The sequence below is a fragment of the Embiotoca jacksoni genome, unplaced genomic scaffold, assembly GCF_022577435.1.
Source record: "Embiotoca jacksoni isolate LCO1_2020_lvr unplaced genomic scaffold, fEmbJac1.0.p SCAF_8, whole genome shotgun sequence".
Taxonomy (NCBI): Eukaryota; Metazoa; Chordata; class Actinopteri; family Embiotocidae; genus Embiotoca; species Embiotoca jacksoni.
Window position 1 is genome coordinate 12,915,580 of NW_027185436.1, and position 25,693 is coordinate 12,941,272.

Genomic DNA, 25,693 nt, shown 5'->3' on the forward strand with positions numbered 1-25,693 from the left:
GAAGCCCAAATAAAACTCCTTGGTTAACGGATAGAACTGATATCTTATACAGATTTTCTTTAAATGCTACTGACATATTTTGAGATACTCCTGCATATATATTGTTCAAACAAGAGGTGGAAATTTATCACTATGCTAGCTCAGTATAAAAATGTATATTTCTCTAACTTAACCAACATAAAATCAAAATGTGTATAAAGTTTGTGTTAGGGAGCTCTAAGGGGTAAAATGCCTTTTCCTCAAATTTCAAGTAAAAATTTGGGATTGAACGGGTTAACATCAGCATTTACTGGATGACCTGTTGCTTCTATGTGAATGAAACACAGTATTTTGCCTGAAATATTTTGATGAAGTGAAAAAAGTATGACTGTAAGACACGCTGCAGTCCCATGACTGCTAGCTGCTGGTTAACTCACTGTGAAGTTCGAACAAGCTCAATTTGCACTAAAAACTACAAAGGTAGGCTTCAATAAAGAAATCCATGTTAATGATCAGCTTTAAGACAATCGATTTAGAACCTATAGATCAGCTTGAACTTTTCAGTTGAAACAGTGTTAAAGGCTGCTGTCAGTAAAAAAAAAAAAGAAAGAAAAGAACTCACCACTAACAGGTATCCCCAAGTGTGCGCTGCAGCCCCACCAACTCCTCCCACCCGGCCCTGTCATCATTACAGGGGAAACATCCTCCTCTCTGTGGAGCATTTCCTCTGACTGACTTTTCACAGTCCGGTGCCCCGACAGGACTCAGCGGTCATGGCCGGTAGTCTGACCCACCACGGCTCCCCAAACCCCGGCTACAGCGCCAACAATGCCGTCCCGGTGCCGGTCATCACACAGACGGACTCCAGGGACAAATGGAGCAAAAAGATGGATTTTCTTTTGTCTGTCATTGGCTTTGCGGTGGACCTCGGGAATGTTTGGAGATTTCCATACGTATGTTATCAAAACGGTGGCGGTAAGTGGTCCCGAGATTTTTAACTAGAGTCCAAATTTTTGCAACTTGAAATATTGTGTGTGGAGCCACTTGGTAAAAACTTCAAATCAATTAAATCTCAGCATTTCTGCTCGAAATGCCTTTAAGTGATTCTGAAAACAGGCTGAAGCTGCGCATCTCGCACCATAAACTGTCCATGGTGCTGAAGCGCATCACTAAAATGTTGACTAAAAAGTTTTCATATGACATATTAGCATCTATCTTTTTTCTGCAATCAATGTAATATTTTTAACATCTCAAGAACTTGACACATGTATATCAGGGCAGGCGTTTGTATGTCAGATAATTTATTTATTTATTTTTTTAATGAAAATTCATAGTTATATTTTCTGCACAGGTTGGTTAAGTCATTGTGTGTTTAGTTGAGAATTGGTTGTTTTTTACCCAATACTTTTACATCAGCAACTGACGGTAGTTACATTACAGCATCCAATCGGACTGTGAGGCAGGGGAAGTTTATTTCAGAAACTCCTTTCATCATAAAAGCCAATTCAATTGCTCTGCATAAGGCATAAAAAAGGTATTAACAAGGTTTAAAAGAAACAAAAGGCTACTACAAAATATATTATCAGAACTGAAAACTCCTGAGGAAAACATAAAGAAGATTATGAAGGGGGTTAACAGTTGTATAAAGATTTGATTTAAAAAAAATTTGAGGTGAAGTGAATCAGTTTCACTTTAGATTTAAATTCTTGTAAATCCCCCTTTGAGCTGAAATACAATATGAGCCACCATTTCAATTGACATTGAACCTGTCTTAAGTTAATTTTTGAGATTTATGAAATTACTTTAGTTTGTCATTTTCCAATCAGACAGTTGCACAAACAGTCACCGTGCTTTCATGAAAACCCTTTCATGACCCCTCATGTATCTCTGTGCAGGTGCTTTCCTTATTCCCTACATTTTGATGGCCATCTTTGGTGGAGTGCCACTGTTTTACATGGAGCTGGCACTGGGACAGTACCACAGAACCGGGGCCATATCCATCTGGAAACACATCTGTCCTATTTTCAAAGGTAAAGCCTCGCACTGAGCTTCTCAACAGCAGATAGAATCAGTTTACCTTGGGAAATCTCAATAGATGATAGGGTTATACGTATTTTAGTCTTCCATTTCTGTCTTGTCCAATGGTTATCTGATCAATGTAAAGTATATAGAAATCCTTATAGTGACACTTCATGGGTGGCTTAATCTTTTCACATCCTTCTGTTCTGTTTCAGGTATAGGATATGCCATATGTATCATCGCACTGTACGTGTCCTTCTACTACAACACCATTATCGCCTGGGCCCTCTTCTACTTCTACTCCTCTTTCTCCACCATCTTGCCTTGGACAAACTGCGACAATGTGTGGAATACCCCCGACTGCACCAACTATTTTGGTATGGACAATGTCACCTGGACGAACTCCTCCAGGTCTCCAGCAGAGGAATTTTACACGTAAGTGCATGTAAGTGTGAGTAACAGAAACCAGATATATAAATAGCTTTACAGTAATACTGCATCGTCAGCTAGTGATTTTATTTGAGAAATGCTCTCTTGTCTGTGGAAAGCCTGATTATTTATGTGTTTTATTTTAACAGGAGAAATGTTCTTGAGCTCCACAAGGCATCAGGGCTGAGAGACGTTGGGGGTGTTCGCTGGCAGTTGATGCTCTGCCTTTTTCTCATTTTCACCATAGTATATTTCAGCCTCTGGAAGGGAGTGAAGACTTCAGGGAAAGTAAAACATTGCATCTGCTCAACTACCATAACAATATAGTGGATTATTACATGTTATGTTTACTTAATCACATATCTTTGATCTCTAGTCCACTCATCGCTCTTCTTCTCTTTCTGATTTATCTCTTTCCTCCATACCAGGTAGTGTGGGTCACCGCCACCTTGCCCTACATTGTGCTTTTCATCCTGCTAATTCGAGGCGCCACTCTGCCAGGAGCGTGGAGAGGTGTGGTGTTTTATCTAAAACCCCAGTGGGATAAACTACTGGAGACCAGTGTGAGTGGTTCAAAGTTGGTCGATCAACGATGTGTCACAAAAGGACACAACTCGCTCCTGTCCAACAAGAAAAGCATCATCATGCCTCAAATGTTTATTCCCAGCAATCACATGTTATACTCGTTAGATATATGAACGTTATCATCAGTTTGAGCGTACTAGTGTGATTAAAGAATCCTTTTTCAATCACCTGAAGCCTCACCGTATGTGTAAACTGACCTTATGAAAAGAAGAGAAAAGAGAGAAAAGAAAAGAATAGAAAGAGAGAAAATGGTCATAAAGAAAGCTTAAATACGCAAAACAACTGACACAACTAAATACATTTTTTTTTTTAAAAAGCATAGTTTTTGTTTCCCATATGTTGAATTTGATATACTATTTTTTAATCTATTGTGACAGATGTGGGCACATTTGATGCAGTCACATTTTACAGTATCAAATTCAAAGCAATCCATTTTAGCATAATTAACAGACACTCATCTTTCTTTGGCCCCAGAAGTACAAAATTACATTAAATACAAAATAAAAGTTAAATGATGTGCTCTGTTTGATTGTCTATAACTTTCCAAACACACCTTAACACTAAGGAAGACCAGAGAAAATGACAAAAATGACAAAGATTTCGCTTAACCCACAGTTAGAAGTAATTCTGATGTGTATTTAACTGTCTGTATATTCCTGAAAGGAAATAACATGTCTGGATCTTTCTAGAATATATACAGTATATTAATTTAATTCCACCCATTTGTCCCTATGAATCTGCCTATATTTCTTTTAGATGCACAGTTGTATGAAATGTCCTCATCTTCCTCCCTGGCTCGCTGCTGTTGTTTGCTGCAACATGTGTGAGTGCTTTGGTTGGAAGGGAATATAGATGAGACTAAATGAGATGCATAAATAAGCCACAGAGCAGGATAATAAGATGCATAATTGGTTTAGATTTTCTGACCATTAACAAAGGCTTCCCTTTCTGTCTCACTCACCGATATCCAACACTGTCCTCTTCTTTTTAATGCCGAATGCGAGCTCCTCTTCAGATCTCCCTGCGTACAGCTGTGCGGCAGCCAGATTTCTATACAACTGGCTCTCTGCTTGACAAAATGATACTGAGAGATCAGAACACAAATGAGAAAAATAAGAACATGATAATTTGATGATATCAAATCATTGAAAGGCCTGGAAGAAACTGATTAGCTCTGTGCAAGACATGCTGTATGTTTGTATGCTCTTGAACACCCTTAACAGCCTATAGCATCCCTGAACATCTACAGCTGGAGTGACAGATGGTGTGGTGACACTTTCTGTGTGTATGTTCTGTAGGTGTGGGTGGACGCTGCTGCTCAGATATTCTTCTCTCTGGGCCCAGGGTTTGGCGTCCTCCTGGCTCTGTCCAGCTACAACCCTTTCACAAATAACTGCTATCGGTAAGAACATTCCCTCTCAATGTCCACTGACATACAATACACCGATTTATGTAAATCAAGGTCTGTGCGTTCAACACAGCTTGATAAGTACAGACAGAAACGTTTGCACATGACATGCACTCTGTATGATATGAAAACACAGCTCCTCCTGAATTTAAGGCTTGAGTTTTTGGACTTTAGTGCACAGTAAACTATGGAAACTAAGGACTTCAATGTAAGACAATTATATTAGAGACATAAGCAATGAATATTGTACAAGGTGGATATTAATGCTAAGCTACACGCAGGAGACATTACTGTAAACGGTACATTCTCAGTATAACTAATAATGTGTGTGGCTGATGTGTTTAGCAAAGCAGCATGTGGTGAAACTGTAAACACACAGATGGTGAATGAAACTGGATGCTGCATTAGACAGTTTGTTTGTTTGACACCCATCAAACATATTCCTAACACATTTCAAAAATGTGTCTTTCCACATGACTGTATTTCTTAATAGAAAAAGGAAATATCTAACAGGAACATCTGATCAAGTTGAAAGTTCTTTCAGAGAACCAATTCATAAGTATAGTTGTTTAAACTACAGTAAGCAGATGGACACTTGATAATTGCATTACATACATTGGTAAGTGTTTGATGAGATATGATTGATTGCATGATTGATTAATATGTCTACACTGTATATGTGTGTGTGGTTGCTAGCCAGGAAGTGTTTTAGAAATATAACAGAGCTGAGAGGAGTGGATCCCATTAAACTAAGGTCAAAAAGGTCAATGACTGACTTCCACTGCAGACAGAAATAAACTGGAATAGTACAGTTTCTCTGATAGTAATTAAACAATTCAAAATGTTTAAAAAAGACTCTTATCAGTATCAGATATATATGAATCACAATTGTTTTGCTGCATGTCCTTGAACAGCATTTATTTTTCTTCCTCAACAGTGACGCCATAGTGACCAGTTTGGTAAACTGTCTGACCAGCTTGGTGTCGGGGTTCGTCATCTTCACGGTGCTGGGCTACATGGCAGAGATGAGGAAGGTCGGGGTTGAGGATGTAGCCAGGGATAAAGGTCAGCAAATAAAAAAAATTAAAATACCAAAGAAAATGAACATTATTTATTAAAACCACTATAATTATAATAATAGCATTTCATAATTAGAAAAATCTAATCAACCACTTACCCTGTTTTCTTTATATTTGTTGCTATCATGCTTTTCAGGACCAAGTTTACTCTTCATCACGTACCCAGAAGCCATTGCAAACATGATGGGCTCAACCTTTTTTGCAATCATCTTTTTTGTGATGATGATTACGCTGGGACTGGACAGTACGGTACGAACTGTGACATCTGGATGCTTTAAGTACATGATGGTGACAAGGTCACTTTATGTATTACAGCAAATACAAAATTATGCAGCGACATGTTGCTGGTTTTCTGTGATTAATACTTTTAATTTTGATACCATTAACTATAGGAGTTTAAATTATATATCAGATTATGTTACATAGAATTTAACATTACTTGGTCTGTCATGACTAAATGTAATCCTCCTAACAAAAGCAGTAGCCTTTTATTTATTGCATTTCAGTTTTAATTTGTACAAAAAAAATGTATTCTATTTTTTCCATTAATTTTAAACATGTTAGTTAGTTAGTTAGTTAATGTTAGTTTTACTGAAATGTGAATTTTTCCCTACATACAAGTATACAAAATCATGTCCATGTTAAATGATTTAACTCAGGGGATTTTCTAACATTAATGTCTCTGTGTATTTCAGTTTGGTGGGCTGGAGGCGATCATCACTGCTGTGCTGGATGAGTACCCTGATCATTTCTCACACAGACGTGAACTTTTTGTTCTGGGCTTGGTGGTTGTCTGTTTTTTGGGCTCTCTAAGCACCCTTACAAATGTAAGTTTTTCACATTTTAAATTACCTATGAGAACAATAGTGGGGTACTTTTGTTCATTAGTTCAAACGATTATCTTCAAGCACATTTAAGGTTTAGGTAATTCTGGATACATTGTAGTGGATTAAATAACTGATAACTGCTGTCTGTTGCTTCAATGGGGGAAATGAGTGATGACTGATGATGTTATAAGTCAATGTAAAATGTTATCGGCAGGGTGGTGCCTATGTGGTGAAGCTGCTGGAGGAGTTTGGAGTAGGATGCTCCATTATTGCAGTGGGTTTCCTTGAGGCCATTGCAGTTTCCTGGTTCTATGGTAAAAAAAAAAGAGATCGTTGTTGAATGACCCTTGTTGTTTTTCTTTTATTAATACACCGACAGCCCTCAGGATCAGATATATTGTGAGCATACAAAAATAAATACTGTATATCTTTCATGTTATTTTTGCTGCTTTCAGGTATCAAAAGATTTAGCAGTGATGTTCAGGCCATGCTAGGAAAATCACCAGGGTTGTTTTGGAAAGTGTGCTGGGTTGCCATCAGTCCAGCATTTCTGGCGGTAAGACACAAAGACAAAAATATTCTGAGTTGTATTTACAGTAAACACCCAACAAATTAAGTTAAACATTTACAGTACTAACGTGCTGTGTTTAGATTACACAAAAAACATGAAGATATTTTATTCAATTTCACACACCAAAATTACTTTAACATGTAGTCCTTTTAAAAAAAAAAGTGAAAGCTAGACAAATTGCCTTTGAAGGCTGAGCAGTCCTCACAGCTTCACCCCCTCTCTAGATTAAACTCTTATGTATGTGAAATATCTTCCTTAAAGCTTTTTGGACACCAGGTATATTGTTAAACACTTGGGCAAATGTCGGTCTCCCTCTACATACTGTTTAATATCCTTACCTCTTATTTGCATCCATCTCTCTGCAGTGTTCTCCCTGTTGACATTTTGCATTATTACACTATTATGACTTTTCTTTATATATTTCTTTTATAATGTGGAATTGTGACAGGTATATTACCCTTTCCCAATATTGTTTCTGATGTAAGATTATAAAAGCTATATTAACATAGCCTATATGAAAGTGCTGAATATGGAAATGTTTCCCACCTCTTTGCAGTATATCATAGTGAGCTCCCTGCTGAAAGCACCGCACCTCACACTGTTTGATTATAAGTACCCAGACTGGAGTATCATGGTGGGGTACTTTATCAGCCTCTCATCCTTCATGTGGATCCCCATCTACATGGTCTACAAGCTGGTGTGGACTCCTGGATCTCTGAAACAGGTCAGTGTATAAAGAGAGGGGGGAAAGCAGTGCATAAAATGCTGAAAACATTTCTCGCACAGTTTCTTTTAAACTAACCTCTGCTCTTCCTTTGACTGTCTCTGTTTCCACAGAGGTTGGCAGTGTGTCTGAGACCGGAGAGGACCATACCAGACATCCACGCTGACAACCTCAATATGGCAACTGTACCATAGAGAGAAAAAAAAACACACCTTTGTCTGCTTGTAGATTCCAAAAATAAGTTATTTGTGACCCGACATCATGACTGTTTACCTGTTTATGATATTGAACACGTCAACTTTCACTGCATACTGTATGTACACTCTGTAAAAAGTTCAATGCTGCTAAATTTGTAATTCTAAGACGAACTGAGATAGCAATACTCATATCTTTGCTGTATATGTAATGTCTGTGTGATTCAGATCTAACTGCATCACCAAGATAGTTTGTAGCTTTCACATACTGCCATTTTAAGGTGTTGGATTCTTGTGGTTGTAGGAGTCAGTGGTAAATTCAATGGTCTGTCTATATTTATCTTACAAGAACATGATGCCAAGGACAATTTAAAAAATGTATTTCTAACTGTAACATTCAGCACATAATTTCTGTTGCATGGGAACATTTCCTCTTGAGTTCGATATTTTCTGTATTTTGTGAAAGTTTGCTGGATGCTCTGCATGCTCGCCTGTACTCACAATGGAGGCACCAGTGTTGTACTTGCGCAGCAATGAGGGGATCAAAGTTTTTAACCACTTTTGCATGTAGTTTGACATTAAATGGGAGCAAATCTAAATCAGTTTTTACAGTCCCTTCTCTCTTTAAGTCGATGCTGTATTATATATTCATACAGTAGATGTAACAGTGCTTGTATAGGATTTCATGTGGAAGCTGGATATATCTGCTAAAATTGTTCTGGTTTTCCCTGCAAGTGTTTGTAATGGTGGCAAGTGAGGCACACAGCCAAAGACCATGTCCAAATTTATAATCTTCTAATTATAATTATTATAAGTATATATATATATACATATATATATATATATAAGTATAACAAATAGTAATTGTAATAGTAACAAATAAAGTGTCTGCTTTGCACCTGAATACAAGGCAACTAGCGACTGTGTGTACCACCTTAGTTTTTTCTATATTTAAAAGGAAATTTTGGTCTGCATCTGATGGCTTCATTTAACTCCAGACAGCCTGTTTTGCCTTAATCTGAATAAATATTACACTGTATGTAGAAAAATTGTAAAGGTCATGTTGATATTTATTGATATTGTGCCTCTCCAGACAATGTTCTCACTCTCTAATTGAAGACTGTTCAAATGTTTTTGCAGATACACAGTATACTATGTTTTAGACACAGGTTATAACTTATCTGAAATACTTTATACTTTACTTACGTCATTCAGAGACTAATGTGATGAGCAAAGTGATGATTGTTTTGTGATTTATGTCCGGGTTTGTGTTGGAAGATGTGTGTAAAATAATTATAGTGTAAATTACATATTTCGTCTCTATGCTTTGTTTTATTCCTGGAGGTTAAACATTAATATAAACAAAAATACAAATCATCGCACAGAATTTTTGGCAATTAATTTCGACTAATTTTATCAAAACAGGTATTGTGTTTTTTCCTGAATTGTAAATGTGTGGGAGATTACATTGAGAGATTTGTTCTTGCAAATCTCCATATGGTGATCTTCGTGTCTTTGTGATGGCTGTTGGCTGTTGCTGTTCACCTCTATTAGATATTCTAATTAACAATCTAATTTGCAACATCCAGTAGCCATCAACATACAAGGGAGTAGAGCAGCCAAAGCCTTCAAATGCTCCCCAAACCCTCACACAGCTGCACTCACATGATTCCTACCAACAGTGCCCTTCAGATCTTTACTTATTCAACAGATTTATATTCAAGCCGGGCCCCATCACTTCAAGGATGACAGGTATGAACATATACGAGGATAGAAAGTGGTTCGGGAACATATGATTCCTCACTGCTGCTTGATGGACGTGCAGATCAAAGCCCTTTTGTATCAGTGACTGCTATTGAAGTAGAGAACAGGCAAGCACAGGAGACACATAAAAGAGAAACTGCTAAATAGGTGGTTTCTCCTCTTGATATGAGCAGCTTAACAAACGGTACATTAGGGGGGGAAATGGCTGCTGTGGATGCCATTAACTCTGACAAAATATGGTACAGTGTTGGGTAAAAGAAAAGAGGAATTGCAGGTTGTGTACAGTTTAGTTTGTTTGTTTACACATTTTAGGCATTCTCTGTCACAACGACATACTTACATTTAGGCCTCCATTTGCAAACAGTTGTAGTTTTTGCTTGCTAATCTAAAGGGCTGTATGAGGACTAAAAATGTTATCAGTTAACTGTTAGAGATTTTACTCTACTTTAAACACTATGGTATCTCTTCCTTTAATATTTTTGGGTGTATTGAGATCAAAAATGACAGATGTCTTTATAGAGAAGATTACACAAATCGCCTGTCTCTGTTCAAATACACACCTATGGGCAAGTTGGAGACTTAAAGACTCACAAAATGTGCATAAACACTGGAAGAAAACAAAATCCCATGAGAAGAAGCTCCATATAAAAAGGTGGAGGATACATATTCTGTAAGTCTTCTGTAAGTTTTCTGCCACTCCATCTACTAAATATAGAGATAAATCACTGGATAGTCTTTCACCTATCCATTTATTGTCCTCCTGTTGACACACCAAATTTGACTGGATGTATTCTGTATATTTGTAATATAGGGTACCAGTTAGTTTTGTAAATACTCACTTCAACAGTACTCCACAGTTTATTAACCTCTGATTTCATCCCAGAGGATGTTTTCACTTGAATAGCCCAGATTTTAAGGCATGCAAGACAACATAACTGAACTGGTTGGTACAATGAGACTTAATTGTTGGACAATCGCTGAATATTTCAGTTACTCCTGCGTTAATAAAAACCTTGGTGTTCAGTATACTTTTCTTATGGATAAAGAACACCAGTTATTTGTGTGACAGGATGTAATGACGTGAACAGTTCCTTCTATCAGCTGTTGAGGCGATGTTCAAATGCAATGATTAATCAGTGGAAATAGATAAAAATGACGATAGCCACTGGATCACGCTCATAGTAAGTTCAGAATTTAGCAGATTGCATTTTCTTATTAGCTTATTAACCCTATCAAATGTCCATCCTTTCTTACATATAAAACTGTTGATTCAGTGTGAGTGCCTTCATATCATCAATTAAAATAGGGTCTCTGCCTTTATGCTGTAAGGAAATGCTTTCTTTTTGTAATGAATTTACTCAGGAAGCCTCCAGTTTTAATTTCAGGCCTCTGTGAGTGACATTTCCTAACGCTCATTAAGCTCCTCTGCCATGTAATCAACAAAGAGTTTGTAATGGTGTGCACGCTTCTATAGAGGATGAAGATAAAGGCCATATACATCAGTCACGAGGTGTAATTATATAAGGATGTAACCCCAAGGACCTTGACCTTTCTATCTATTTTTCATTGCTCTTTGACATTTCAGAAATGGGAAATGTGAAGGAGGCCGCACACTTGTTTGATGGTTACCAGTAAGAGAGGAGATTTTATAGTTTACTCTTTGTATTTCCAGAGTCAAACCACCTGAAAACACCTGAAGTGTTTGGTGTCCTGCTGCAGTCAATGCTGCAAAAAGGTCCTGCAGTTTGCTCAGTCAGCTACACTGAGATGATTAATCAACAAGTCAATCGACAGAAAATTAATCAGAATTTTTTTTTGAAAATCCAATTATATATGGAAGTCATTTTTCAAGCAAATACATGAAATATTGGTTCATGCTTCCCAAGTGTGAATATTTTGTCTTTTTCTTAAATCCAAATATCTTTGGGTTTTCTACAAATAAAATTGGGAATGCCCCTTTGGGCTCTGGATGCTGTGAAATCGTATAGACCATAATCTGTTGATCAATTATTCAGTAAAATAATTAATAGATTAATTTATAATTAAAATAACTCTGAGCAGCAGCCCTACAACCGCAATTAGCCTATGCTCACAAGCAAGTTTTGTGACTGATAGATCTGAAACTATTTCATGAAGTGATTTACCATCATGCGTTTTTTCTTTTCTGGATGAACTAGTTCATTATCGGATCCATTCATAAAATGTCTGAAAACAGTGAAAGACGCTGTAACTGGCCACAAGTTGAGGCCTTTGCTTGTTTTTACAAACAGTCCAAATTACTTCTACAGAACAATTCACTATTATAGTGGATTAAATAAACCCCTAAATGTTTACACTTGAGAGTCACAACCAATAGATTTATGACACATTTGCTTATAAGAATGGGTAATATATTATTTGCCAGGTTTAGAATAATTTCCTAATTTCTTGAGAAGTTTCTTGGAAGTAACAAATTAATTACAGAGCCAATATCCTTTTACAGTAAACAGGCCTATTTACTATCAAGATAGGCAGTAGGGAAGCTTGACAAGCGAGAATACGCATCAACGTTGATAAACAATGTGGTTGTTTCCAGAAAATGATCGAGCTGTAAAATATAAAAGGTGAAAGTGTTTATGAAAATATCAATCAATCAATTATCAAAATCGTTGCCCTGTCAAAAGACAAAACAATTAATCAACTAATTTCTTCACGATAATACAACGGCTTTAGGACCCAGATCCTACAGCGGAAGAAGAAACCTCCGACTCTCATCATCATCATCACCACCACCACCACCATCATCATCATCATCCTCCAGCCTCCTACACCGCTATGATGCGGCATCTCATCCCACAAGCTGTAATAATGTGTTTTAGTATGTTAGTTTGCGCTCAACGAGATGACTCCACACTGACGGAGAGAGCGTATGTGATCCTACAGAAGGAGAATTTAGGTGAGACTTGATGTCAGAGTGTGGAGACCAACTAAAGGCCTATCAGTCGCTGAGGTCTTTACAGAATACAAATTAGCTTTCCTGCCTTTATCCTACAGTAACAACATCTTGCTAATAAAATAGAAGAATGAAACCCATTAACCCTTGTTAATTGATCACCTTAGACCGCCTGTTTGTGTTGTTATTGGCTGTGATCGCCGCTGCAGCGTGTGCTTTTTGTCCCTACAGTCGCACTGGGGAGTGTCCTCGCTGTCCTGCTGCTGCTGATGATTATCATGGCTGTCTGCGTCTACAAACCGCTGCCTCGTCGCTAAAACTGTCCCCAAACCCGGAGGAGATCAAGACCGAGAGACAAAACTGCCGCCCGCCCGGTGCACAGTGGCACGCAGGGAGGCGCTCAGCCCGGTACCACGACCATCTCCCGAAAGGACCAGACTGAGAGGAAAGGCCGATCTCTGCCACCTAGCTACCAAGAAGTCTCGCTGAAAATACCCAGATTTCACTATTATTGTTGGCTTTTATGCTACCTAGAATTTCAAATGAGGTCATTTAATTGTATTTGCATGTTTTGGACAATTGCACCTACATTACAGTGGGGTTCAAAAGGGAAGGGGAAGTGCATGGAGCTCTAAAACATTTGGGGCCTGATTTACTAAAGGTTTGCGTGTGTAAAATCACGTGCAAACTTCACACCACCCGCAAAAAAACATGTCCCAGCAGATCTACTAAGGACGTGCAGTGAGGATGGCGTCTTTCAAATGTGCAATTTAACACACGCTGTCCATTTTGCGTGTTTACCTGCATGCATGTGTAATATTGGGCGTTTCAATTTGAATGTGCAAAATACTGGGAGGGGAAATGCAAATACATACATTTAGCACCGGCAACAATATCTACTAAACCTGAAAGTAGAAACAGGAGAAGTGATTGTTGTGTATTTTAGTAGGACTGAAAGGAACGTATTAATCAGATGCGCACATTAGGGGAGACGGCTGCTCTTATAGTGGTGAGAAGGAGACGCAGGAAACCAAAGAATACATTGAGAACGTGTTTTTACACCCGTGGAAAAACTTTTGAGATGACAAAGGGAAACATTATTTAGACATATCGTTTGTCCAGCGATGACATTTCTGAGTTATTGGATGAACTGAATGATGATTGACAGCCAACAACAAGGTGAGGCACGTAATACCAGCAATTAAAAAACTTCTTCCGACTCAGCATTGTCCTGCCTCTGGGTCATTCCAGCGTATCGCTGCTCGGATGTCCAACCCAGTCCCCTTATTCAGGTGTGCTGTCGCAGATGCTGAATGTGTCCCGCAGAATTCACAGGTAGACTTTATAAGATTCACGAGCACTCGCGAGACACTGAATGAAAATAATTCACCTGCTCACCAAAGAAAGATCTGGACCTGCTGATCGGTGTTTGTTAGAGGATCTCACCCACCGTCCTTCCGGTTATATTTGCCGACGTTTAACAACCAGCCGTTTTTTTTTTTTTTTTCCGTCCAATATCTTCCCATATACTCATAATTTCATCTATTGATCTTTTTGTTATTCCCACGGCATTGATTTACTCAATGATACTCTCCTATGTAGCCTTTTGTTCTCGTTATATTTATATTTATTAATTTCAATGGGACCAGATTTCCTTTTGCGGTCGTTCTATGTTTTTCATGGCTGGAATCACTTTAACACACGCAAACATCTCATTTAAATACAGCGATTTGCCCCTGATATCAAAGACGCAATTACTCTTAGTAAATCACCGGCAAAATGGGTGTAGAATAAATGTGCAATAGAGTACCCTCTATTTGAGATCTTAGTAAATCAGGCCCTTAGTTGACACCGGATAAGCTGCATCTGAAGCACGATTACTTGACCAAAAGGACTACAATGGTAACATCAAACCGTGTTCCTTGATGGAAAGAAAAGCAGCTTCATCACAGACACAGAATTAAAGCACACAACATTCACCAGATAAAGTACTGTCAAAAAAGACGTCTGCGTAGCAGTGATCTCAGAAGACGTGTAGTGTCACTAAACCACTTCTCTGGAGGGGAAACAAGTCCAAACCCTTTCACAGTGGGTGACGAGAAAATGAATCCAAGGTAGAGATTCATGGCAGTAGCAGAGGGCTGGGTGTAAGTAGATGAACAGGAGAGGGAATGACACCAGTGAATTTAACCCAGAGTGAAACATGGTGATGGAAGCATTCAAGTCACCTGCAGCGCATCGACTCCTCACGGATCAAGGAGAAACACCACCACTCCTCAGAGACATGCTCCACCCTCTGGTTGTGGAGAAAGATTCATACTGCAGCAGGATATCGACACCAAGCACAACTCAAACCTTTGTAAGGACGCTAAAAAAAAAAACAAGGAGTGACTGTCCTGCACTTACCTCCACAGTCCCCTGGCCTCAGACTGAACATTGAAGACAGCAAGCCACTCATTCCTGACACCATAAGAAGCTCTGTGGATCACTGTCCCACTGTGCGGGGATAATATAGGTTTTCAAGTTTGAACATGCTTGTGGAGTCCATGCAGCTCGAGTGCGGCTGTCATTAATGTGAAAGGGCCATAAACAAATTCTGAAATATTCTGAAATTCATGTAAATATTATGGAGATTTTAACTTTTGGACCTCATTGCATATTTGTTATTTCTCTATTTATTTTGAAACCCTTTTTGTAGATAAAGTGACGTTGGATTAATATATAGTATTTGCATATTTTTTTACACCCAATAATCTGCATAAAGTGTGTCAAATTTTATTTTGTATTTTTATACAACCCCGTTTCCAAAAAAGTTGGGATGCTGTGTAAAATGTAAACAAAAATAGAATGCAATGATTTGCAAATCTCATAAACCCATATTTAATTGCAAATAGATCAAAAACAACATATCGAGTGTTGAAACCGAGAAATTTTATAGATTTGTGAAAAATATGCGCTTATTTTCAATTTGATGCCAGTAACACGTCTCAAAAAAAGACTGGAAAAGTTGTGTAAAGAAAAAAAAAACAGTTGGTCAGAAATCTAACAACTATTAAGTTACCTGGCAACAGATCAGTAACATGATTGGGTATAAAAAGAGCATCCCGGAGAGGCAGTCTCTCAGCAGTGAAGATGGTGAGAGGTTCACCGCTCTGTGAAAGACTGACGAGGAAAATAGTGCAACAATCTAAGAATAATGTTCCTCCACATAAAATTGCAAAGAATTTGTGGATTTCATTAACTACGGCTCATAAAACCATTAAAAGATTCAGAGAATCCAGAGAAATCTCTGCATGGCAAGGGATAAAGAAGAAAATCAATATTGGATGGCTGTGATCTTCGGGCCCTCAGGCGACACTTCATTAAAAACAGACACAATTCTGTCGTGAAAATCATTGTCTGGGCTAAGAAACACTTCTAAAAATCAATGTTTGTGAAAACAGTTCATCGCTGCATCCACAAATGCTGGTAGAAACTTTACCATGCAAAGAGGAAACCATATATAAACATGATCCGAAAACACCGCTGCCTTCTCTGGGCCGAGCTCATTTAAGATGAATTGAGGCAAACTGGAAAACTGCTGTGGTCTGACAAATCTAAATTTGACTCTTTTTGGAAATTATGGACGATGCATCCTCCGGGATAAAGAGCAGAGGGACCATCCAGCTTGTTATTAGCACTCGGTTAAAAAGCTAGCATCAATAACGGTACATGGATGCATTAGTGCACATGGCATGGTTAGCTTGCACGTCTGGGAAGACACCATGAGTGCTGAATGATATATAAAGGTTTTGGAGAAACATATGCTGCCACCCAGATGACGTCTCTTTCAGGGAATGCCTCGTTTATTTCAGCAAAACAATGTCCAACCACATTCTGCACATTACAACAGCATGGATCTCTAGTAGAAGACTCTGGGTGCTACACTGGCCTGCCGGCAGTCCAGACCTGTCACCAATTTAAAAAATGTTGTGCATTATTAAAATGAAAAATATGACAAAGGAGACTTTGAACTGTTGAGGGTTAAAATGATATCTTATGCAATAATAAGACAATTTTAATTTTATAAAAAAATTACCTTTTTCACTAAATGTGAAAATCAATTGACTGAAATAAAACTGCAGGCCTAACATTACTTTTTTCTGAGATTGATGATGTTGTTAACTACCAATAGTGAACGACTGCAGACTGACCACAGTAAAACATAGAGGTAGGTGGACTAAATTTATGTTTTCACTAAAAATGTCTCCCATTATTTAGTTTGTTAATTACAATTCAGACATAATATCTATTATATTCTAAGACCTGATTCTTTCTACATGGCAACTGTGTAACCTGAACAATTCAACAGTATACTTTGACTGTGATTTTATCTAGAGTGCATGACGATATTTAACTGATAACAAAGCATACAATTCTTCCACAGCAGATAAACCATTTAAAATGGTCACTTAACACTAAACTTCATTCTTTTTGATGACATGCTGGAAAAGCACATAATGATGTCTTTGTTTTATCATCTGTATATTTGTAAATAAAGCACATGAACTACGTGTGTAGTCCCCATGGAAATAAAGTGCTTTTATTTGAATTTCTTTTTGAGAACATTTTAAAACCAACACAGTCTCTTAAAATTGTAATATTTTTATATTAAACAAAACAACTCTGTAGCTTGAACGGTGCAATGCAAAGGTTTGCATTAAAATGAACCAAAGCTAGCCTTTTCAAAGTTGACTGTTGGGCAGTTTGGCAACTTAGTCGTTACAATTAGTAGAAGTTCAGCTGAAGCTCCTGACGCGGTCAGACGCAGCAACGCAGAGACATTTGATGAGTGGTTGGTTGTCAGTGAAATCAACTATAGTGGTTAATGCATGTTCCTCATCATCACTCTGGTACAACTGAAACCTCTTAATCTTGTTTTTTAAGTTACAAAATAAAAAATTAAAAAATCTGTTTGGAAAGTTTAGTCTGAGTGGCACTACTTTAAATTGTCACCACACCTCGACCCCAGCCAGTGTTTGGAGAGCAATGCAATCGTTGGCACATGCTTAAGTAACTAGTGCTACATATGGCGGCCATGCTTGATCTTAAGCGTCTGTGCTGTCTCTTCTTCTGCTCAGAGGTCTTGAGTTGTTCGTGGCTACAAAAGGCAGACTGTCCTTAAGAACTGGAATAATCTCTGCAACGCTAGTTGTGTAACTGCTTCTAAGCTGCATGACAGCTGTAGATCCACAGACAGACTGGTCTCTGTATTGCATTTTTGAACTGAGGTGAAGTTGCTTCGTGAAAGTTAAAAAAAAAAAAAAAAAAAAAAAAATACATCTTTTGTCACCACAAAATCAAAATAAATGTAAGTAAAAATAAATCAGGGCAGAAAAATTTCTCCCCCATCCTTGTCGCAGCAAAGACATGTTACAATGGGGCAAATTTAAACTTTCTCTCAGAGCAACAAGCTTTTGGATTTTCCCCATCTGTAGAGTCGACATTCACATAGTACAAGAAAATGCTTTTACATATAACTCAATGAAACCAACTGAATTAATAATGGTTAAGCATAAAGTGATTCGCATGAGTGGTACCATTTTGCACCAAAGAATATTTACCAGTCTAAAATTTCTGACATTTTAAAGTTAATTAACAAATATTCCAAAGTGAAGGGAAAATCTGCGAAGTTGGAACCCTGAGATTTCTGTTATTCAGTAAATCCGTGATTCTCAACAAAGAGACTCTGAGAGAAGACTTTCACAGTGTGAACACTCAAATCAGTCCTTATAGGTCCACAGTAAAAGTGGCTGTCTGTTGTGCTAGGTTGTTTTCATTTTAGCGTTCTAAAATCAGAGGCAGCAAGTATTCAAAAAATATTTAAAAAAAAAACAGTTTTTTGGACCCTAAGTGCCAAATTTGAGTGCAAACACTGTATGAAGTTGCCTTGGGAGTCCAACTTTTTTGTTCATGGAATCTTAATGACACCGATTCAACCCCACTCCAGACAAACATATGACCAAGATGCAGCAATGATTCTCAGTTGGAAAAAGAAACCAAATATATATAAAAAAGTAGAATCCAACCAAAATGATCTCAAACAGTCCATAAACCGAACTTGAAGATGGAGACACGCAATGTCAAGATAGAAATATATAAAAGAGTATCCAAAATACAGTTTGGAAAATATTGGTTACAGAGTTTGATATTGCCTGTGCAAGAATTATCTGTTACAGAAATAAATCTGCGGTTGCATAGATGACTAAAGTGGTTAGGAAGGAAAGTTTGAGGTGTGGTGGTTGCTTCTGACTCTGGAAAAGTTGTATTATTATTATTATTATTATTATTATAATTATTATTATTATTCCCTCTTATTCCTTTTACTTCTCTGAAAGCGATAGCTGCAATATCCTCTCCAGCTCCTCCTCTTCCTGCTTCCTCATCTTCTCCTCTTCCTTTTGAACCCGTGCAGAGAGCTCCATGGCCAGGTGGAGGTCTGAGTCGGGGCAAGAGGGAGAGGGGGAGCTGGCAGGGCTGGAGGTGCCTCCATATTCCACTAACACCCCCTCTGGGATGCTCCTAGAAGGACACAAACAGGGGGAAGTGAGATGTAGCTCTGTTCTGTTGCATTTACTGACACATAAAGGTGGTGAAGCGTGTTCTTTAAATTCCTGCATGACAATTAAGAAGCAAGGACTGTTCTGTTTAACACATGCAATAATGAACTGCTACATGCTCACAACCATAACCTGTTCCTACCTGTCACTCTGGCTACTAGTCATTACATCAGTGAACTCCCCATCAGCATCATCCCAGATCCCCTCCTACAACCACAGAAACATGAGGGTCACTGAAAGGAGGTAGCGCCTTGCAAAATATACAACAGCATTGGAAAGAGCATGAACAGATTTGTGCGTTCGAGGTATTTACTGAATGATGATTGCTCTGACCTGGCCTAGGCCTCTGTGAGACTCCAGAATACTCTGATGGATGGCGTACTGCAAAAGCTCCTCGTCATTGTTGGAGATGGGCGTGTGGCGGCTGCCCCCGCGGCGGTGGTAACTCTCAGGCACCTCAAACACTGAGGGACACACCTGAAATGGAGGTGTTGCTGGACACGTACAAAAGACAAGACAAGATATTTGAGATTACAGACACACAATTTGCATTTTAACGCTTGAATAAAGTGGCAGCAATCCTACCTGCTGCCTCTTCATCTTCTCCTGAGGATGTTGGCGTGGCTGCGGCCGTTGTGTTCGCTTCCTCTTCTGTGCTGCATTTATTTACATTACCAAATGTAATCCTGGCATTCAGCACATGAAACAGGGGAATCTCTGCAAGAGAATTAAAACCATAAAATGTAAACACGGGGGAATTAAAGAGCTTCTTCAAAGTGTAGTTTCTATTAAAATAATGAAATAGGAATATCACATACCTATTTTAACAGGAAATCCAGGAGGAAAGTTCAGGGTAATAAAGTCTCGTAGCCGGGCGAAATGGGAACTGGTCCGAGCCATGAGGTCAATAATGGGGGTTACTTGCTCCACCAGGGACAGGGGATGTTCCTCGCTCATCCACAATGTACCTTTGAACCTGTGTGCGACGCGATAACAGTGTTTGCTGTGAACTCAATTTAATTTAATAATATAGATAGCACAAAGCTGGGAGACACAAAAGTATGAGGTTATCAAACCCTTAAATGCTTCTTACTTCTGTGTTCGAATGCTCAGTTCAATTGGACGGCCGATGTCTCTGTTCCCGAGGTCGAAGTCAGGATCAAAATATTCCTCTGGAGTGATCGCAGTGGGATTGGTGGCAGTTGCATACTCCAGAGTAAGATCCTACAAAATCAAGCAGTCACATGGAATCAGTCGCCAGGTGGGAGAAACATGCATCATCGTTTTGTAATTACTGAATGCGCATCTTACCCCCTGTGCACTTATGTGCTGTTCCACAGTCCCCAGCAGAGACTCCAAGACGTTTCTTTCACCTTTGAACGAAAAAAGTTCAGTGCTCATTTTATTTCAGTGAAATGTAGTTTGTGTTCAGAAAAAGGTCTACCATTGATATCATAAAATATATATACTCTACATTAGAAAAACATATACACTGAAGGAAAAAAAAAAAAGAAATACATGAAGAATATTTTCCACCTACTTTTAATCCTGGCTTTCTCTTCGTCTGTAAGATGCTCCGTCCTCGTCCTGATTACCACATTTACATTGTTGACACTGAAAACCTGAGTAAACAAAATATAATGTCATCTGATGTTATAAACAAGTTGCACTGTTTTCAGTTGTAATACACTGTGGACCTGATTTACTAGCTCTTAAATAAAGGATACTAAATTGCGTGTGATTTACTGAGTAATTGCGTCACTGATATCAGGTGCAAATCGCTGTATTTAAATGAGGTGTTTGCGCGTGTTAAAAGTGATTCCAGCAATTGAAAACAGAGCGACTGCAAAAGGAAAAGGAAATCTTATCCCACTGAAATTAATAAATATAAATATAACAAGAACAAAACGCTATGAGATTATCAGCAAGAAAGTCAATACTGTGGAAAAAACAAAAAGGCTTAATAATAAAACTTCGGCTGGATGAGATCCTCTAACAAACACCGATCAGCGTTTTTAATTGCTGCTATTATGTGCCTCACCTTGTTGCCGGTCAATAATCATTCAGTTCATCCAATAATTTCATCGCTGGACAAACAATATGGCTGAATAATTTTTCCCTTTGTCATCTCAAAAATGTTTCCATTTGCCTTTCAGTCGTACTAAAATACACAACAATCACTTCTCCTATTTCTACTTTCAAGTTTAGTACATGTCGCTGCAGGTGCTAAATTGTTCTATTTGCATTTCCCCTCCCAGTATTTTGCACCTTCAAGCAGAAATGCCAAACATTAGATATGCATGCAGGCAAACACGCAAAATGGACAACGCGTGTTAAATTGCACATTTGAAAGACGCCATCCTCACTGCACATCCTTAGTAGATCTGCTTGGACATGTTTTGGTGGGTGGTGTGGAGATGGCATGTGATTTTACACACACAGACCTTTAGTAAATCAGGCCCTTTGGGTTTTAAGAAAGGGGTAATTTATAATTTCTGTAAACCTTTGCTTCAAATCCATTGACCAGTTCAGTTTTGTCAGTTCTCCAGCCCCAAATCCCAGACTTGTTCCTGTAAAACAAAAACAAATATTTTAATTTCAGAAAATCAAACACGAATGCAGAGAAAAATCCATCAGTAATTGTCATACTGGCTGCATTGATGTATGAAGACCCGATCAATTTATAACCAAGATTGACCTTAAGACAAACATTTCATAGATTGGTATAAATATAGCATTTTTGAAAATTAGATGTTAAAATGATATTAGAAATATCCTCAGTGACGATTAATTAGCGCTCAGCGAGTAAAACATTAGGCGAGTGTGAAAATGCCAGGGGATGTCAGCTTTGATACTGTCACTGTGGAGTTTGGTCTTCACTCATCAAAAGAAGTTAGATCTATTCATGATGATAAATGAATGACATAAAAAGATGTGCCTCTCACCTCTCAAAAGCAATATCCTTTGTGTCCAAGTAGGTGTTAACAACAGGGGTAGTCAGCCTTTTGGCAACCTCCTGTTCAGCAGGTTGCATCGACTCCAATGTAACATCCTCCATTTCTTGAGATATGTTGAAGCGTTCAGTGTCCACAACTTCATCGTCATGGTTCACCTCCATCAGCTCTGCACATGAATCTGTCAGAAAGTAAACTTAAATCACTTTGCAGAAACAGCACAACTCAAAAAGGGAACTCGGGAGACTTTTTGTGTGCGCAAGAGACACGCACCATTCCCTCTAAAGATGTAGCTTCTACGCCCTCTGATCCAGGTCATGTTTTCGAAGCCAAGCAGAGTGGCATCCACTCGCAGGCAGGCGCCACTTTTCCAAATACGACAAACATCACTTGGACAAACCCGGGACAGAAGAGGGACTGTGAAGCAACAGCATAGGAATGTCCAACAATGGAAAACATGTATCCACACATGAAAAAAAATGCAAGTCTAAGCCAAATCAAATATTTTACATACCAAGAGGCAGGTACGTAGTTTTTTTCTGTACGATCTGATAAAACCTCTTGGCTGGCAAAGATATTATATTTGGTGCAGCTATTTAACTACAGAAAACACTTGTAGATACCTTCCTCTTTAGCATATTAAATTACTGATAACCAGCCTGTTGTACACACACGTTACCACGCACAATTTACTAAGTCTACTTTACTTTCATGATATATCTCTACAAAAACAAAACTTACTCCAACTGGTGAATTCCCACTTCATTTCCATGTAGAAGTCTGGAGACTGAGGGATGAAAACATAGAGCAATTATTTACTTTGCCAGCAAATGTTTCACAGCACACAAACGGACGAAGACAAGACTCTGGAAAACTATATAAAGTACAACCTCTCGGATCTTTGACAGCAGCTCAGGCACTCCTCCCAGCGCAGTGGAGGCTTTGAGGTAGTCTCTGCGTTGAAGCACTAACTGAACCATCTCTGGATCTCCGGTGCTGACTGCCTCCTGCAGCACTACAAAGAGACACAAAAATATAAACAAACCACTAAACCTTTTAAGGAAACAGCCTCTGTATCCCACAGGAGCAGCAATTATCCATTAAAAAAAACCTCAACAATGACGGTAACAACCCAGGAAAAGGAAACCGTTTTACTGCTGTCGCGGGAGTGGATTACAAGAAACCCCATCAACAGCAGATGAAGTGTGGGTGAAAAAGGGAGGTGATCTAAGTGATCAAACAACCCACATTATCCTCTAAAAAGCATATCTGCAAGAGAGGCGACGTGAACATTCATTGCCTGCTACGAAGCCAGTTTTATAACTAACCTGTCCAATTGTTGCCGTTTTCTTTTGTCACTGCAGCACAATGCCTCAGAAGGACTCTCACTGACTCTAGGTGCCCGAGTGACACAGCCAGGTGCAGAGGTGTCCGGCCTCTGGGATCCACAGTCTCAATGTCATTCTGAGAAAATGAAAAATAATGTGTTTTCACGTACCCGCATTACTGTAATGTAAATTCAGTCACCTGTTTGGACTAAATACTGCTGGCTCAACGTGACAACCTGTTGAGTGAGCCAAGAAGTATTTTGTGCTGGCCTCGTAACTCAGGGCTGCCATATAGTCACATAGACTCGTCATTCTGCTCCTTGTAATTTAGCTCTTTGCTGATAATGATACCGTACTGCAGTTGTCAGTACACAAGCTTCACGCCCGTTTCTCGTGGGTGTCATTATGCTGAGGTAAATATTTGACTGTTCAGCGTTGCGGGTTGGCTTTAGTTAGAGCCACTGGATCATAGCAATCAGACTTCAGAAAAATTTTCCATACTTCATTTGCTCAGTGGCATTTCTGACAGGGTTGCAAAGATGACATAATCACCTCTATAAAACTAGTAAAATATTGACACAATTTATGATAGTCTTCGAATTGCCAGGTGCACAACACACTGCAAGTCCATATATTTAATAGGGAAATCCCGTCCATGTTGTCATTCTGCTCATGAGGCCTAAATGATATCATGTGGTTTTCAGATTACATACCGTGCTGAAATAATCCACTGATTTGGGTTGGTAGGCAACATATAAACTGGGAAACAAGCAATCCGTCTGAGCTGGAATATATATATATATATATATATTTTTTTTACGGTAAATGTATGTACCCAACCTGTTGATCAGTGAATAACAAAGTGTCGTCCTAACAGATGTCCAAACACTATCTGTGTGTGTGTGTGTGTGACTGCAGAGCATCCGTCAACATCACTGGCCTACTTGTACCGGCTGCGGAGGTTCAACAGCTCACCCCCCCCCCCCCCCCTCCTCCTCCCCCCCCTGCTACGTATCGCCACCAAACCACGCGTGCAGGTCAGCGACATGTTCCGTGTTTTCAACCAACCTGTGGCAATGTGATTTGTTCTTCCAGTTTCCTGTAGTCGTTCTCCCACACTGCGGAGTGCAGGGGGAACTTCTCTCCGATGTCCTCGCTAACGTTAGCCGTGGACATCTTCCTCTTTTCTGGAGCCTTTCAGTGCAACGTTAGCCAGCCTCTACTAATCACAGCCATGAGGAAAAGCTGCAACAGCTAGTTACGTCGAAATGCAGGGTTAATAAGAGCCATGCCCTTAATATCTGACAACAACGTCGAAATAATATCCGATCCGGTGACTTAACTTTTCCTCAAGCCTACCCTGAAATAAAACTTTTGAACACGGAAGTGAGCTGCAGTAGTACCCAGAAACGACAGGGGTGTCCCGACATTAAACAGACTCAAAACATGACCGATACCATCTAATTAAGACCGCTTACCGATCGCCTTTGAAACAACATTTAGTTTATGCGGAGCAACGATTCATTCTTTTGTCGATACACGACTAAAACTCGACTTGTAGTTAAAACCTTCGCCTTTAGAGGGAAGAATAGTCAGTTCCAGTTTGGATGCAACCATTCAACATATCTGCATTAGAGGAGGGGGGGGAGGCTTGCAGAACACTCAACCTAAATATAATTCATATTTTAACTGATTCCCTGTCAAACTTTGGTTCTATATGTTTAACATTTGAATTGTAACACAATTTTGTCCTGCACTCACCAACGAAATATACTGCGTAGATTTACAGACAATAAATTGTCGGTTTTTACCTATAACGTAAAAATGGGATCGGCGGTTTTACGTGTCGAGGAGGGAGGTTGAAAATCACAAACGGAACCGCCAGAGTAGAACTGTGTAACATACGTGCTTAACGGCTCTCTGGTTTTAAAGCTTATTAATCGCCGTTTATATTAAATAACGTGTGGCCTGGTTTGTCACTTAATTTTAATAATGTTTGGTTCGCAGAGTATTTTAATATTTATATCGGTCTACGGATACATCCTGTCTGAGGGATGATCTATTGTGTGATGCATTTTTTTCCCCCCGCTATTTTATTCAAAAAGTAAAAGAGTGAAGTCGCTGCATTTAGTAGGTTTAAAAAAATAAATAAATAAATATATATATATATATATATATATATCCCTGTGAGGATGAAAATAAGTCAAAGCTCGTCCCGTTATTCGTAGAAAAACAGACTCCCGTCGCACCGTGCCACACGGGGTTTAAATCAAACGCACCTTTGTAGCGGTGTAAATATGC

At 38.9% G+C, this 25,693-nt stretch overlaps 2 protein-coding genes across 3 annotated transcripts; one reads left to right on the forward strand and one right to left on the reverse strand.

Moving 5' to 3' along the window:
* Window positions 1-734: 734 nt before the first annotated feature.
* slc6a4b (solute carrier family 6 member 4b) lies at window positions 735-8,605 on the forward strand. Its single transcript, XM_069178481.1, has 13 exons — window positions 735-954; window positions 1,875-2,009; window positions 2,214-2,433; window positions 2,577-2,715; window positions 2,856-2,990; window positions 4,311-4,414; window positions 5,358-5,485; window positions 5,636-5,748; window positions 6,195-6,326; window positions 6,541-6,640; window positions 6,782-6,882; window positions 7,454-7,621; window positions 7,735-8,605. The coding sequence occupies exons 1-13, from the start codon at window positions 753-755 to the stop codon at window positions 7,813-7,815; spliced, it is 1,758 nt and encodes a 585-aa protein (XP_069034582.1). The 5' UTR covers window positions 735-752; the 3' UTR covers window positions 7,816-8,605.
* Window positions 8,606-17,077: 8,472 nt separating this feature from the next.
* Window positions 17,078-24,992, reverse strand: ankrd13a (ankyrin repeat domain 13A). Of its 2 annotated transcripts, XM_069138683.1 has the most exons (15): window positions 24,461-24,992; window positions 23,393-23,528; window positions 22,955-23,079; window positions 22,806-22,851; window positions 22,338-22,481; window positions 22,056-22,245; window positions 21,614-21,680; window positions 20,651-20,732; window positions 20,422-20,483; window positions 20,204-20,334; window positions 19,929-20,086; window positions 19,696-19,827; window positions 19,444-19,604; window positions 19,253-19,317; window positions 17,078-19,072 (listed from the first exon to the last, which is right to left on the reverse strand). In XM_069138683.1, exons 1-15 carry the CDS (start codon window positions 24,566-24,568, stop codon window positions 18,874-18,876), a joined length of 1,806 nt encoding a protein of 601 aa, XP_068994784.1. In that variant the 5' UTR covers window positions 24,569-24,992; the 3' UTR covers window positions 17,078-18,873. The 2 variants fall into 2 exon arrangements, with proteins under 2 accessions (XP_068994784.1, XP_068994785.1); XM_069138684.1 differs by lacking the exon at window positions 23,393-23,528 and having other exon boundaries at window positions 24,461-24,531.
* Window positions 24,993-25,693: the final 701 nt, after the last annotated feature.

Bases quoted from the DNA above. Each gene is read 5' to 3' on its own strand.
- slc6a4b (XM_069178481.1), top strand. From the start codon at position 753: ATGGCCGGTAGTCTGACCCACCACGGCTCCCCAAACCCCGGCTACAGC. The intron at 2,434-2,576 runs GTAAGTGCATGT...TTATTTTAACAG, and splicing joins CCAGCAGAGGAATTTTACAC to GAGAAATGTTCTTGAGCTCC. The intron at 4,415-5,357 runs GTAAGAACATTC...CTTCCTCAACAG, and splicing joins TTCACAAATAACTGCTATCG to TGACGCCATAGTGACCAGTT.
- ankrd13a (XM_069138683.1), bottom strand. From the start codon at position 24,568: ATGTCCACGGCTAACGTTAGCGAGGACATCGGAGAGAAGTTCCCCCTG. The intron at 22,482-22,805 runs GTAAGTTTTGTT...GTTGCTTCACAG, and splicing joins GTGGGAATTCACCAGTTGGA to TCCCTCTTCTGTCCCGGGTT. The intron at 20,335-20,421 runs GTAAGATGCGCA...TTGATTTTGTAG, and splicing joins AGCACATAAGTGCACAGGGG to GATCTTACTCTGGAGTATGC.